This window comes from Balaenoptera physalus (assembly GCF_965194825.1).
Source record: "Balaenoptera physalus genome assembly, chromosome: 8".
NCBI lineage: Eukaryota > Metazoa > Chordata > Mammalia > Artiodactyla > Balaenopteridae > Balaenoptera > Balaenoptera physalus.
In genome coordinates this window covers 66,767,874-66,781,247 of record NC_138887.1, presented here as the reverse complement: position 1 = coordinate 66,781,247, position 13,374 = coordinate 66,767,874, and the positions used below count along the sequence as shown (strand labels likewise).

The following is a 13,374-nucleotide window of genomic DNA, read 5'->3' as shown; positions in this document are numbered from 1 at the left end:
ACCAGTAAACAAAGCCAGAGATCAAAATAGAGATAGCAGCTGAATTCAGCTGGTGTGCCAGCTCCCAGTGACATATGGCACCTTTCTGGAGGGCTGGATTGAGGACTCTCGGGCTGTCCCCAGACTCAAGGAACTAAGGGTGCCAGATCAGTTAACAGTGTCTAGGTATTAGCATGAGATCTAAGCATGCTCTATAATTGCCACCCTGGAAGAACTTTGATTTCTAGATCACCTAGGAGACTTCAGCTGGAAATTTTAATTTGGAATGTAAAAGATACATGTAATTTATAAATCACACCCCTTCTTTTTTGAACAGTTCTGTTTTTGAAAAGTTGATTGTTTTTTATGACATGCTAATTATGGTACTTATGGGGATGCAAGAAAAAAGAGACTTCTGCCTTCAGTGAATATACATACTAGAAGAGGCTACTTGCTTCAGTTATTCTTAATTCCAAGAAACATTAATATTATAAGAAAGAACCAGTGTTATTTAGATTATTAACCTGAACCCAAGTTTCAGCAGTTTAAGACTTTCTCTCATAAAGAAACTTTTATGGGACTTCCCTGGTGGCGCAGTGGTTAAGAATCCGCCTGCCAATGCAGGGGACACAGGTTTGAGCCCAGGTCCGGGAAGATCCCACATGCTGCGGAGCAGCTAAGCCCATGCACCACAACTACTGAGCCTGCGCTCTAGAGCCCACGTGCCACAACTACTGAAGCCCGTGCGCCTAGAGCCTGTGCTCCGCAACAAGAGAAGCCGCTGCAATGAGAAGCCTGTGCACCACAACAAAGAGTAGCCCCCTCTCGCCACAACTAGAGAAAGCCTGCGCGCAGCAAAGAAGACCCAACACAGCCAAAAATAAATAAATAAATTTATTAAAAAAAAGAAAAGAAACTTTTATGATAACTTTTGTTCTGTTACTTTTCCAAGTCTAAATCTTTAGGTAAAAGCAGTCTGTAAAAGAATCTGTCCCAAAAGAATCATAAGTAAAATGAAATAGTTTTATTATTCATTTAACAATAAGCATTCTTGAACATTGGATTTAGCAATGAGTAGAATGGCATTTCATATAGTAAGCATATAAATTTATCTTTAAAATATTAATGAAAAGTATTGAATTATGACTCTTGAAATCTAAAGCAGAGTTTACTGTAGTGAAGCATAAATACAGTAGCGAATACTGTTTTGCTAGATTCTTGAAATGAAAAAGAGGAAGAGCAATTACTTATTTACTTTGATTTTCAAAAGTAAGCTTAGTGGACTGAAGACCTACTTCTTTCTCATAAATGATTAAAAGCAGTTAACTGTCAAAAATCATTAAAAAATTGTGATTTAGGAAGCAGCCAGGGATAACACAACGATCGTGTGGTAGCTTGATTGGTGATGATCAGATTTTTTTCCACCTGTGTGTTATTTGAACACATATCAGTCTTGACTTGGTACACATTGTGTAGTTTCTCTATTGAGGAAACTAAAGAAAAATATATCATTTTAAGGCTTGTTAAATTTATTTGAACTGTATTGTCGAGAACAATAAACAGCATTTACTTTTGCAAATGAACATATTTAGATGATAATAGTCGAAAGAAATCAGAAATAAATTTACTGAAAGGTGAACCATCTGCTGCTTTCATGTAGCTGTTGGAATTGTCGAAATTAGTTACATATATTTTATTTTTAGTGGAGTGGTATCACAAAATGTACTAATAAGTAATAAAAATGTTCAGTTTTTCTATAGGTAATGAGATAATGTATATTATGGAGTTTTTTTGGTGCTAAAAATTTACAACTATTACATGACTTTTGAATCATTCAGTATGTAATAATTTATTTACTTTAAAAGAATGTTTAGGAAAGAGAATAATTTATCAGATTGCTCTGTAAGGAGTACAACTACAAATTACAAATAGTTCACTCTGAGGTGAAAGCTCATTAAAACGCTTTTTTAAAATCTGGGTTTCTTAAAGATATTTTTAAAGACATATTAGTTATTAAGCCTTTTTAATCCATACTGACAGTCATAGAAAAACTTGAGATGTAGAAACACTTGAACATTGTTTAATCAGTTAATGACACTTATTTCCTTTGAGATGAAATGTAGTGTACTCTGTATTACAACATGATTTATTCAATTTGATATACTTAAAAAAACACTTCACACTAAGTCCAAATTATCTTTGGCATTATCTCTCTTTGTTTTACTTGATTTCATTCTGAGCGTTTTAAAATCTTTTTTGCCTCTAAGATGGGAAAGCAATGTAACATTATAATTATATTCACATATGGCCACGATTTTTGTCTTCTTAGGAATTTGAGCAGTTTAACACGAGGTTAAATGAAGTTTCTAAGAGAGTTCGGATACCCTTGGCCGTGTCTAATATACTTTGGGAACATTGTATACGTCTGGCTAATAGAACAATTGTGGAAGGGTAAGTTTTTCATGAAAGCATTATCTGATTCTTCAGTGATAAATCATAATATATGAATAACATTATATGTTATCACTAACGGATGCAGAGAATAGGTAGAGATAGTGATAAATAGTGATAAATAGCAGACAGTCTCATAGTAATTCAGGTTTGACTTTGGAATGCAGTTAGAAAGGAGACCTTAAACGCCACTGTGTCACTTTGTTTTCTTGCTGGTGACTTAGAATCAGCTAGTAGAGGAGTGAGGAAAGCAGCATCTAATGGTTATCTGAAAATTAAACTAGTAATAATTATTATTACCTAATACAATTATTACAGTGTTGATTATACATAGCATTCATTGAGTGCTATTTGTCATTTATTGAACCAAGCCCTTCACAGGGTTCTATCACCAAATCCCAACATAAACTCTCTTTGGTAGTATTATTCTCTCTGTTTTTTCAACAGAGAGATAGCCTAGCCTCAGAAACTCAAGGCTAAAGAGGTTAAGTAACTTGTCCAAGTTCACACAGTTTTTAAATGCAGAGAAGGCTTATGAACTCCTCATTTTCTAATGGCAAAATCAGTCCTCATAACCACTATATCACTGTTAATATTATTATATCATTGTAAACCATATTAATCTTTCATATGTTGAGTTTACAGATCAAAAGTAATTTTCCCACTTACTCAGAGACCATGCTTACTCTGCCTGTAACATCTAGAATACAAATAAGAATCAGTAATACATTTAAAATATCCCTGGGAAGCAAACTGCTATTTCAAAGACCATTCACAGTGATCTAGAATTGCACATCAGTTGAATTTTCACACTATCATTTATCTGATTTCTCGTCGGTTCTTATTTGTTATAAAAAAGAATGGGTTTGAAAGTGGAAGTGACGGTGAGAAGCTGACAACAGCCTTGGCATTTTGTATAATACACCATCCAATCTGTTAGGGTTAGGGGTTAGGGTTAGGGTTAGGGTTAGGGTTGAAACCAGCAGTGCTGTAAATCCCAAAATGGCTCTCCATCAACAATCATGACTGGATTGACTGTTAACAAATTTATTTAATAGTAGAAAAGCGAATCACAAATGTTATATTTGTGTATAAAACACTTCTTATTTAAAAAAAAAAAAAAAGCTTGGTCACTTTAAATAATATAAATGAGTTTTCTTGCAGATTTCCTTAGGGGAAGTACCTCATTTCCTAGTGTTGAATTCTCCACATTTTGTATGATTGAAGGAATGAGACACTGACTTATGAATAATAAAATGTACTGTTAGGGTTAACATATTTATTCTTATTACTAGTCCACCTTGGAACACAGTTTTTTAGTAGTGTGGGGTCTCAGAATAAGTCTATAAAGTGTTTTTTTTTAATGAAAAATATGTATGTACTTTCTATGCTTATATGTTTACATGTTTCTTAGGTTTGCAGAGTGTTTACGGGAGAGTTATTTCACTTGTTTTCTTTGCGTTGAGTAGTTAAAATATTGAACAGTTTTATGAAGCTAAGATTACTTGGGAATATTCATAGCTTAGTTTTATAAATCTTGGAAGATTTATAAAACTAAGATTAACTGGAATACCAGTTAAATACCAGTTTAACATTCTTACAGATGATTATGTTAATTGAGTAGGCAGAACTATGGTCTGTAGAGCAGGAAGAAACCTTAGAAGTTATTTGATCTTTTTGCTTTGCAAATGAGGAAACTGAGGCCCAGATAGGTAAAATGACTGCTTAGTGACAGGGCTGGAACACAACCGAGTCCTTCTGACTCAAGGCTCACGTGCTCTTTTTTCTCATAGAATCTCACCAAATGTGGATTAGAGAAAAGTTTAAGTACCTAAAGGTTTCTTTTCCTAACCATCCCATCGTTTATGTTTTTTTATTCTTGTGTGTCTTAGATATGCCAACGTCAAGAAGTGTAGTAATGAGGGTCGTGCCTTGATGCAATTGGATTTTCAACAGTTTTTAATGAAACTTGAAAAACTAACAGATATTAGACCGATTCCAGATAAAGAATTTGTGGAAACCTATATTAAAGCCTACTATCTAACTGAGAATGACATGGAACGCTGGATCAAAGAGCATAGGGTGAGAGCTGGGAAACAGTTAATTAAGTTTTTATTCCTTATCCGTTGTGCTGTTCTTGTCTAGTATATTATATAATTCAAAATCATATGGGTGAAATAGAAACATTTGCTTTTTTAGCATGAACTAATTATGCCAGTTCTTTACCATATTCGCACTGTTTATGCAATGCCCTTTGCCTAATCAAATCCTTTTGAGACTTTGTGAACTGTAGCAGTAATTATCTGGAAAAGCAGCCAGAGTCTGAACTTTAGCTGTGTTTATCCTGCAGCTGTGTTGTAGGAGAAGGCTGAAGTTGGTTAACATCAGGACAAATTGAATATAGCAACATTGAAATGATTCACAAGCTAAAGTCTGTTATATAACTTAAACCTTCTTGTAGCCCTGAACAATGAATGGGTGATGGCCTGAACACACTGACATGTAGGAGTGGTGATTGGTATATTAATATTTAAATAGCTAAATTTAACCTCATCCTACATTAGATTTTACCTTAAGTATAGATGAGATTATTTTTCTTTTGTGTGAATATATAGGTAAGTAGAGAAAAATACTACTTATAGCAAGTGTTATTTTGGATGCTGAATTTTTTTGACACAGTTCAACTCAACATGTATCACCGGAGAATGCTCAATACAGGGAGCTTTTCGGTATGATTGTTATTATATATCATTTGTCTAGATAGGCAGTATGTGAAGACAGATTTAATGAAAATATGAGAAGTGTTAAAATTATCACCAAATCTTATTCCATCAGTAACTCTAGTGTTCACATTTATTAATACTGTAAACATCGTGGGAAAAGCTAAGTAAATTTTTATTTCATTTGACTGGGTAAGGAAGTAAGGAGTTATTTATATTTACCTTATCAGGCTCATCCTTTCTAGTTTCAACACTCTAGAAAAATGAAATGAGTTTTAGTCTGGACCATTAGCCTGAACTTTGTGTAAATGTGCCCACTGTAGGGCAGTTTCAGATCTTTGAGAGCAAAGTAGAAATGTACATGTTATTTTCAGTGATTTAATCAATACACCAGAATTGAGAAAAATGTCACCACTTTTTGTCCCATTGGCCTCCGTCATTTGAGAACCAAAATGCTAAACCAGATGCAGACGAACTGCTGATGTTGCTAGAATCCATTTAATAAAGTAAGCTGTAAACACTTTGGGGTTGGTACTGAGGAAGGGGTTTGGGGTAAAAGGACAAGTAGCTGAAGAGAAAAAGCACAGCTCTTAGAGGTCCATTACGTGATGTAAGAACGATGCCCATTTTAGGGTTTCTTCTTTTAATATAGTGGACTAAAATTTTTAGTAATTGTATTTTGGAAAAGCTTTAACTAACTGATATTTGTAACACAGTGAAATTTTCCCAGCAGCCTGGATTGTCCTGTTTTTCCGAGAACTTTCCACAATGTCTAGTGCAGTGCTTGGGTGGTACTTTCTAAATGTTGAGTGATTACTTGAGGTTTTTACAGGTGCTCTCAGAGATCAGATACACAAACTGAGCAGTTTGCTGAATTTTTAAGATGAACTCTTTCTCATGTTTTGAAATTGCACTGTCTTTATTGGTTACCTCCAGTGAAGGCATGTTCTTTTCTTATTAGATGATAGTACACAACTCTTTCCCGAGCTGAACTCTTACTGTTCATCCTCCAGAACCAAATGAAGATGTACAACTTTCTGATGAGCTCCTATTCATGCTCATCCTAACAACTTATCTGAAATTCAGGAACTAAATTGATTTGTACAGCAAAAAAATACTTGTATAGTCGACCCTTGAACAACATGGATTTGAACTGTACAGGTTCACTTATATGCAAATCTTTTAAATAGTAAATACTATAGTACTACATGATCCTCAGTTGGTTGAATCCTCGAATATAGAGGAACCTTGGATGAGGAGGGCTAACTACAATTATGTGCAGGTTTTCCACTGCATGGAGGGTCAGCACCCCTAATCCCTGCATTGTTCAGGGGTCAACTGTAGTCTTAATTTTACTTTCTAGCTACCAATTATAATACGAGGGTTTAAACACCAGTAACTTTTTGTCCTTTGTTACCTGATTCATCTGTTATATCTCAGAAGAGTTGTTCTGTGGTTGGAGATTTTTTTCTTTTACCTAAAATGTTTGCAAAAGGTACAGTGCTAGACACTGCTTACTTAGTGGCATTTTAAAATTTTGAAATGTCAGTGTATTTTGATAACCTAATAACAAAGACTGTCATAGAAAGAAGCATAGTGTGTGATCTTAATTGGTATGTTATGTGCCATGTTAAAAAGATTCTAGTGCTTCCTGTTTCAAGTGTGTACTATAGATATCCTTATTCCCCACTATTACAGCTCTGTAAGCAGTGTGTCTTCCATGTCTTGACTACAGTTTCCACTGCTTTACACTGATTTCTAGTGCTCAGTAACTATCCACTGAGACCTGAATATCTGTCTGCCTGTTTTGTGCATTGATCACATACATGTGTTTTAGTGTACTAAATTTGAATCTTCTTTTTTCGAGCAGGAGTATTCATCGAAGCAGCTGACCAATCTGGTAAATGTTTGCCTGGGATCCCATATCAATAAGAAAGCAAGACAAAAACTTCTCTCAGCTATAGATGATATAGACAGACCCAAAAGATAATGAACACAGTTCTTTTTCCTCAATGGCATTGATCTTCTCTCAACATACATGACATGAAAGCCAATTTTTCATGCACTCCTGACAACTGTCTTAAGAAAACTTTGTGCATGTTCTTTCCAACTGGAAAGTGGAAAGCATTGGAGTTTGTGTGGTGTTCTCAAATGATTTTTATATGCCCCGATTGCTTCTCTTCAATTTTTAGTTTCATTTGTTGTATTTCTTTCTTGAAATGATATTGCCTCATCATAACTATTGTTATGTGACTACAGTTATACCTTTTACTGAAGAATGTACTATAAATATATGATTAGAAAGAACAGTGGCAATACATTCGTGGGCAGTTTTGGAGAATGAATTTATGTTGGCATTTTTCTACCCTCTGAATTTGGTTCTTAATAAGCATAATATGAGAGGGTTAATGTATAGTATCTCCTAATTATGAGCACTGCATGACAGTTGAAAAGTACATGTAAGCAAAATAGTTGAAAAATCAGTTTGCTGTCTGTGTTTCTAAATGTGAAAGTTTGTGTTAGGGTTAATTTGGTTGTGAGAGTGATCATAAATGATGAAATTTAATAAATATTATACTCTAACATGATCAGCCTATGTGAGACTGCATTTTGATATTTTTCCACAGCAGGCAGATTTCATGGAACTATAATGGGAGTTTTTTAGTGTGTTCTAATTTTAATGGTCTTGTATCCTGAAACCAATGGTGAAAAGTAATTTCATTGGGTAAACCTCTTCAGTGCCTGAGTAGCATGCAGAATGGTGATGGTAGGATTTCCTTCCTTCCTTCCTTCCTCCCTTCCTTCCTTCCTTCCTTCCTTCCTCCCTCCCTCCCTCCCTCCCTCCCTCCCTTCCTTTTTAAATAATGGGATATTTTTCCCTGTAAGCTTTCCTCTCTTTGAATTTAACTTTTTCTCTTAGAACAACAAAACCAGGCTTAGCTGACTCAGGGAAAGAATTGCCAGTTAGTCAGTCAAGCATAAGTACAGGGTCATATGTTCACCATTCTTAAATATCTGCTTTGTATCACAGATACAATGTGAGTTTAGCCAGTGATAAACTTCGGAACTCAATTAGTCTTTAGTAACTGTGTACTGTTACTCTAAACTTTGCTTTGAAGCCAAGGATATTCTACCAACAAATATGGCATAAAAATCAATTTCCCTTGCGCTCCTGCCAACTGTCTGATAAGTAATTTTTTGCACATTCTTTCTGACTGGAGAGAAGCTTGTGTGTTGGTCCAGGATTACTGGCATGACCTGTAACATCAATAGCTCACAATCCTGAAACATCTCATGAGAAACTGGCCTTGTGTACTGTGAGTCTTCGAGAGCTGAGGTGCTGAAGTGAAGGGCAAAGTGTGACATGTGATCAAGCACAGAGGTGACAAGGAGATGATTGCCACTCAATGTCCATCGGTCTCTGCAGGTACCCATAACTGGCACAAGATAACGTGAAACACTCTTTGAGAATATGTCTGTGTGAGGGGTGTTAGTTTGCATCTGTGTGATGAGTTTTTTGTTTTCAGTCTCTCGCTTCCCTGTTCATTTGTTGCCAATTTAATATTGACAGTAAATCTTCCTTCTTGTGAAAAGGTATGAATTTGGTGCCATTGTGATCTACTTGTGGAACTAGACTGTGTACTTGTAAGGTAGATCCTGCTGGTAGCCATTATCTGTTTGCAGCCACTTGAAGAAAACAAACGAGATTAAGCTTGGTCGTTGCGTTTCAATGCCATATTCAGCTGGGCACATAAAGAGCTAATCAATCTCATTTCTCAATTGATTAGGAGCTTCTTATTTCTTATTTTTCACGTAGATTTCATAGTTGGCTTTCTTTAATTTCTACTTTAGTTCACTCTGGATAGTATGAACAGCAGTTTTCTGCTTGGTAAGGTATTTTCCTGGGCGATAACAATTGATACAGAGAATTACTTATCTTGTTAGAGACTCAGCCGTGCAGTTGGAGAGACCTTTTAGCTTAACCATACTTTGCTTTCCCCATCTTCAAAATAAAAATCTTTGTGATACTTTTTGGAAAAGGTGTTTTGTTTGTGTTTTCATTAAAAGGTAACTTAATAAGTGCAAATAACATCAAAATAATAACAGGATATTTGAATCATTAAATTACCTAATAACAAGAGAGTTACCAGACATTTCTCAAATATATTATGTAATAATATTGAATTATAATCATAACAGTTTATGAAACTAATTTTATTACAATCATAACAGTTTATGAAACTAATTTTAAGATAAATAGAATTGAAAAGCTTGAGAATATAAATGGAATTATACATGTTCTAAAAACTTTACTATTATAAAACATTTCTTTTAGTGTCTAAGTGTTCCTGAACTTTGACATTTTGTATGAATGTGTCCTGTAGAATTCAAGATTTTAAGTTGATATGAGAGCCTGGTAAATTATCCCCTGAGAAAGAATGATGATTTCTACAAATACATTGTTTCGCGTTAATACTAGGGAGATGCATAGCAATTCAAGTGAACTAGTTTGCTTCAGTTTATGAAACCTATAGAGATCTTATAAGTTCACTTTGACTAATAAGCTCATTTGCTCAACTTACAAAATGAAATCGAATTTCTCTTGAAGCCAGGATCGTATGGTATTTTATCATATCTTTAAGCAGAATTTCCTTTGAAATCTTCTATTTAGCTAAGTGCTAAAGTGAAACTTTAAGTTAGATTAAATAGCTTTTTCTTTACCCATTCACTGAAATGTAGTCATAAAAAAAGGCTTGTAATTCAATTCACTTTGAAAGCATAGTTATCTTTTCAAATGAAAAATTGTGGCTGAAGGTGAAATAAAAGTTGTGCTTAGAGCAAAAAGAAGTGGTCCAGGGGAGAAATATTTCTATTTTATATTTACTCTTTGGAGTAATTTTAATACAGACTTAGTGGTTAACAAAATGATATTTAACTCTGGACAATGATTAATGACAAGAGAATTATTAATACTCTGGTGTATTCTTTGTAAATGTTAAAACCAGTGCAGCTTTTTACAGATTTTTTTTATTGTTATGAAGAATATTTGCACAATTCTTATCATCTGCAGATTTTTAAAGGCCATCAAAAAGTTTAAGCTGCATAACTCTCCCAAGGACAAAGCTGTGTCAGGCTTTATACAGGAGAATTCTTAACTCGTCCAAAATGATGGAGGAAAGAGTAGTTCGTTAGTTCTGATGATACTTTTTTTGATCAGCATATCCTTTGGTGAATGTTGCTAAGTATACCTGCATCATTTTTTTCCAGAGTTGCCATCTGCCTTGCAACTGGGCTCAGGACAGTTTTTACATCACACATGATGGGTTAAGGAATAGGCTTTCTTGGGGAAACTTACAAGCTTTGGACAGAAAAAAAAGAGAAGCTTTTGTCCGCTACCCACTTGCCATTGTCCTTATGAGAGGTGAGACAGGGCTAGGAGAGTACAGAGACTGTACTGGGGGAGGATTTTTTATAGCAAATACAGCAACTCGCCACCTAGTGACCCGGGGCCTGCGGGTGTTGTTCCTTTGTCTGGGAGGAGAGAGCCATTTTCTTTGGAAAGATGAGTTCCAGTGCCACCCCTTCCCTAGCCAGCACATCCCCCAAGCAGCTGAGTGAGCTCCAGGGTCATACCAGTGTCTGTCTGGTGTCAGGTACTGGCAGGGCTCTAATGGGTTGGACAGATAACACCTGCTCTCAGGGAGCTTAAGTCTAGCAGGATAAATAGATGTAAGCCAAAAGAAAATTCTGGAGTAGGCATCAGGAAAGACTCCACTGAGGAAGAGATGTTCACATGGAGACGAGGATGAGTAGGAGTTAGGTGAGGAGGCTAAGGGAAGAGTGTGCCTGAGAATCAGAAAAGCCAGTGTGGTTGGTGCACAGAAGGGAGGGGGAAAGCGGGGGACACAGAGAAAACTAAGGAGATGCGACAAACTTAGATGTCTTAAGCATCCAAGCAGGAGACACAAATGAATAAAGCAGCAGATGTTATTCAATAACAAGTGACAGGCATTTTGAGACATGGACAGTTCAGGTCAGGCCGTACCTGCAGGCACTCGAATTATACTTTTAATCTCTGCATTCAAATGAATGAATCACCTCCTCTGGCCCATCAGCTAAAGGGAGGAGGGAGTCTGTATACAGGAGGGAAAACCCAGAACATCCATCTGTGTGTTTCCTTGTGCACCTTGACAGCACTTAGCACAGGATCTCACTTTGCTCAAAACTACACGATGGATGGAGTGGTCAAATGTATGAGATGCAAGGGCTTGGGCCCGTCAAACTAGAATTCCCTCCTAAACTGTCCTGAACAGCTGGGCAGTTTCTTTGGGGCAGGACTGTCACGAGTTAACTTCTTTACACTCCAGAGGTCCTTGTCCTGGATCAGACACATAATTGATGTTTGTTTATTGACTTCTCAGTACTGAGGAAAGGATTAATTACTCACTGATTGTTGAAGAGAGATGCCCACTGGCATTGGAAGCTGAAACAATAGCAGTTTAAAAAGAAGCAAATACTTCTATTCCTTAATGTTTTTTGCACACCTGCAGGCAGCCTGAGATGAAGATTGACTTGTTTTAATAGACTGCGCCCTGGACCAGTGGTTCTCAGAGTCTGGTTCCCAGACCAGCAGCCTCAGCCTCACCTGAGAACCTACTAGACAAGCAAATTCTCAGGCTCCACCAGAGACCTTCGGAATCAGAAACTCTGGGGGTGGGGCCCTGCAGTTGGTAGTTTGACAAACTCTGATGCATGCTAAAGTTTGAGAGCCACTGCCTTCAAACACGCACACACACAGGGATGAAGTGATCCAGAGCAGTTGTTCACTTGGAACTTTCTCCTCACAGAAAGGACTGTAGTATAGCTATTACAGACAGACTGCTGAGAGGGCCTTTTTTTTTCTTTTTTCTTTTTTCCCCACTTTAGGATAAGAATCGATACTTTTCTACGGAATAAATCTTAGAGCATTGCCTTCCCCATGTGAGCCTTTATGAGTGACTAGTGTTTGAACAGGCCACCAAGCGTGTGTGTGTCCTTCACTCTGACTTGAGTAGAATCAGAAAGATTGTCCCAGGAGAGTTTTAATTGGTGCATAAGTCACAAGCAGTGAGACAAGTGGAACTGCAGGAATAACTAATATAATGTATCGTATTTTACAGAGATTTTGTCTTTGATTCTCTCAGCAATTCATTGAATCAGAGGGAGAGAGGCCAGTTGATGATTTGATAAGGGAAGCTTGGCATGAGCTGGATGTGTGTTGGTGACTGCTTCTGTTGAGTTCATATTCTTTCATTCCTGCCTAGTCTCTAGGTACTCTTCTGTGTCAATAATTTTAAATTTCTGTTTATCTAAGATGGGATAATAATAGTACCTACTTCATAGAACTATTGTAAGGATAAAAGAAAATGTGAAATTAAGTTCTTAGAACAGTGCCTAGCATTTAGTTAAGGGTTCAATAAATGGTGGTAATTATATTAACTTTGTTTTGTGGAGATGGTGTTCGGGGCCCAGGAGGCTGAAGCTGTCTTCCCAAAGTCACGTTGCAAGGCAGGGAAGCAGCACTTGAACCCAGTGCTTTTCCCATCACAGCTTCTAGTAGCGGTCTGATCTATGTATTGGCCACTGATGGACCTCATCACGTTTCTTCAGAAGCCTGGTCTGCCTGAATTGCCTCCCTTGGTCAGTTCCTTGGCTGTACTTTTGCCTCCTTCCTGAACGGTTGGCTGGCACACTGCAGAATTCATGCTGGTCCTCACTGGGACTCCTTCCGTTTTTAGTGCTTCCAGATTTAATAGCAGAGCCTGCTGCAGATGAGTGATGTGTCTTGACTTGGGGAGGTGATAATCAGTGTTTATGCCATTATGACAGGCAAATGCTCAAGAGTCTTTTCCTTCATGCATTCTGTTGGTAAACCGCCCAAGGGACCCTCTTCTGACTCGTAAATCAAGAAAGTCAGGTATGATACACCTGGCAGCGCTAGTGTTTCTGCTGCCATATCAGCTTCTAAGGAAATCCTAAATGTTATGCTCAGTTCCACCTCAGGTGTGCGGAAGGTTTTCTTTTTTGCCTCCTCTTCATAACAAGATACCCAGTCTTCCCAGTCTCTATTCAGGGGCTTAAGTCTGGGGCTGTGGAGTGGCAGGTGGCCCACAGGTAAGAGGAATGTTCACACTCAGGGCAGCTCAGCACTGTGTCCCTTCTCTGGTCTCCTGTCCATTTGGCA

General features: G+C 37.0%; 1 protein-coding gene and 2 long non-coding RNA genes across 4 annotated transcripts in view; 2 read left to right on the top strand and 1 right to left on the bottom strand.

Annotated features, from left to right (window-relative positions):
• The window catches only part of VPS50 (VPS50 subunit of EARP/GARPII complex), a 128,016-nt gene extending 120,270 nt beyond the window's left edge, over nt 1–7,746 (top strand). For both annotated transcript variants that reach the window (XM_082471735.1, XM_082471734.1), the window contains 3 exons: nt 2,309–2,430; nt 4,323–4,512; nt 7,021–7,746. In XM_082471735.1, coding sequence (XP_082327861.1) covers nt 2,309–2,430; nt 4,323–4,512; nt 7,021–7,140 — 432 coding nt within the window. In that variant the 3' untranslated portion in view covers nt 7,141–7,746. The remainder of the gene's footprint in view (nt 1–2,308; nt 2,431–4,322; nt 4,513–7,020) is intronic.
• The window catches only part of LOC309665606, a 419,674-nt gene that overhangs the window by 83,430 nt on the left and 322,870 nt on the right, over nt 1–13,374 (bottom strand). The window lies entirely within an intron of this gene.
• Nucleotides 7,849–13,374, top strand: part of LOC309665548 — a 69,691-nt gene continuing 64,165 nt past the window's right edge. Inside the window, exon 1 of the long non-coding RNA XR_014266489.1 lies at nt 7,849–8,577. This is a non-coding gene — a long non-coding RNA (uncharacterized lncRNA). The remainder of the gene's footprint in view (nt 8,578–13,374) is intronic.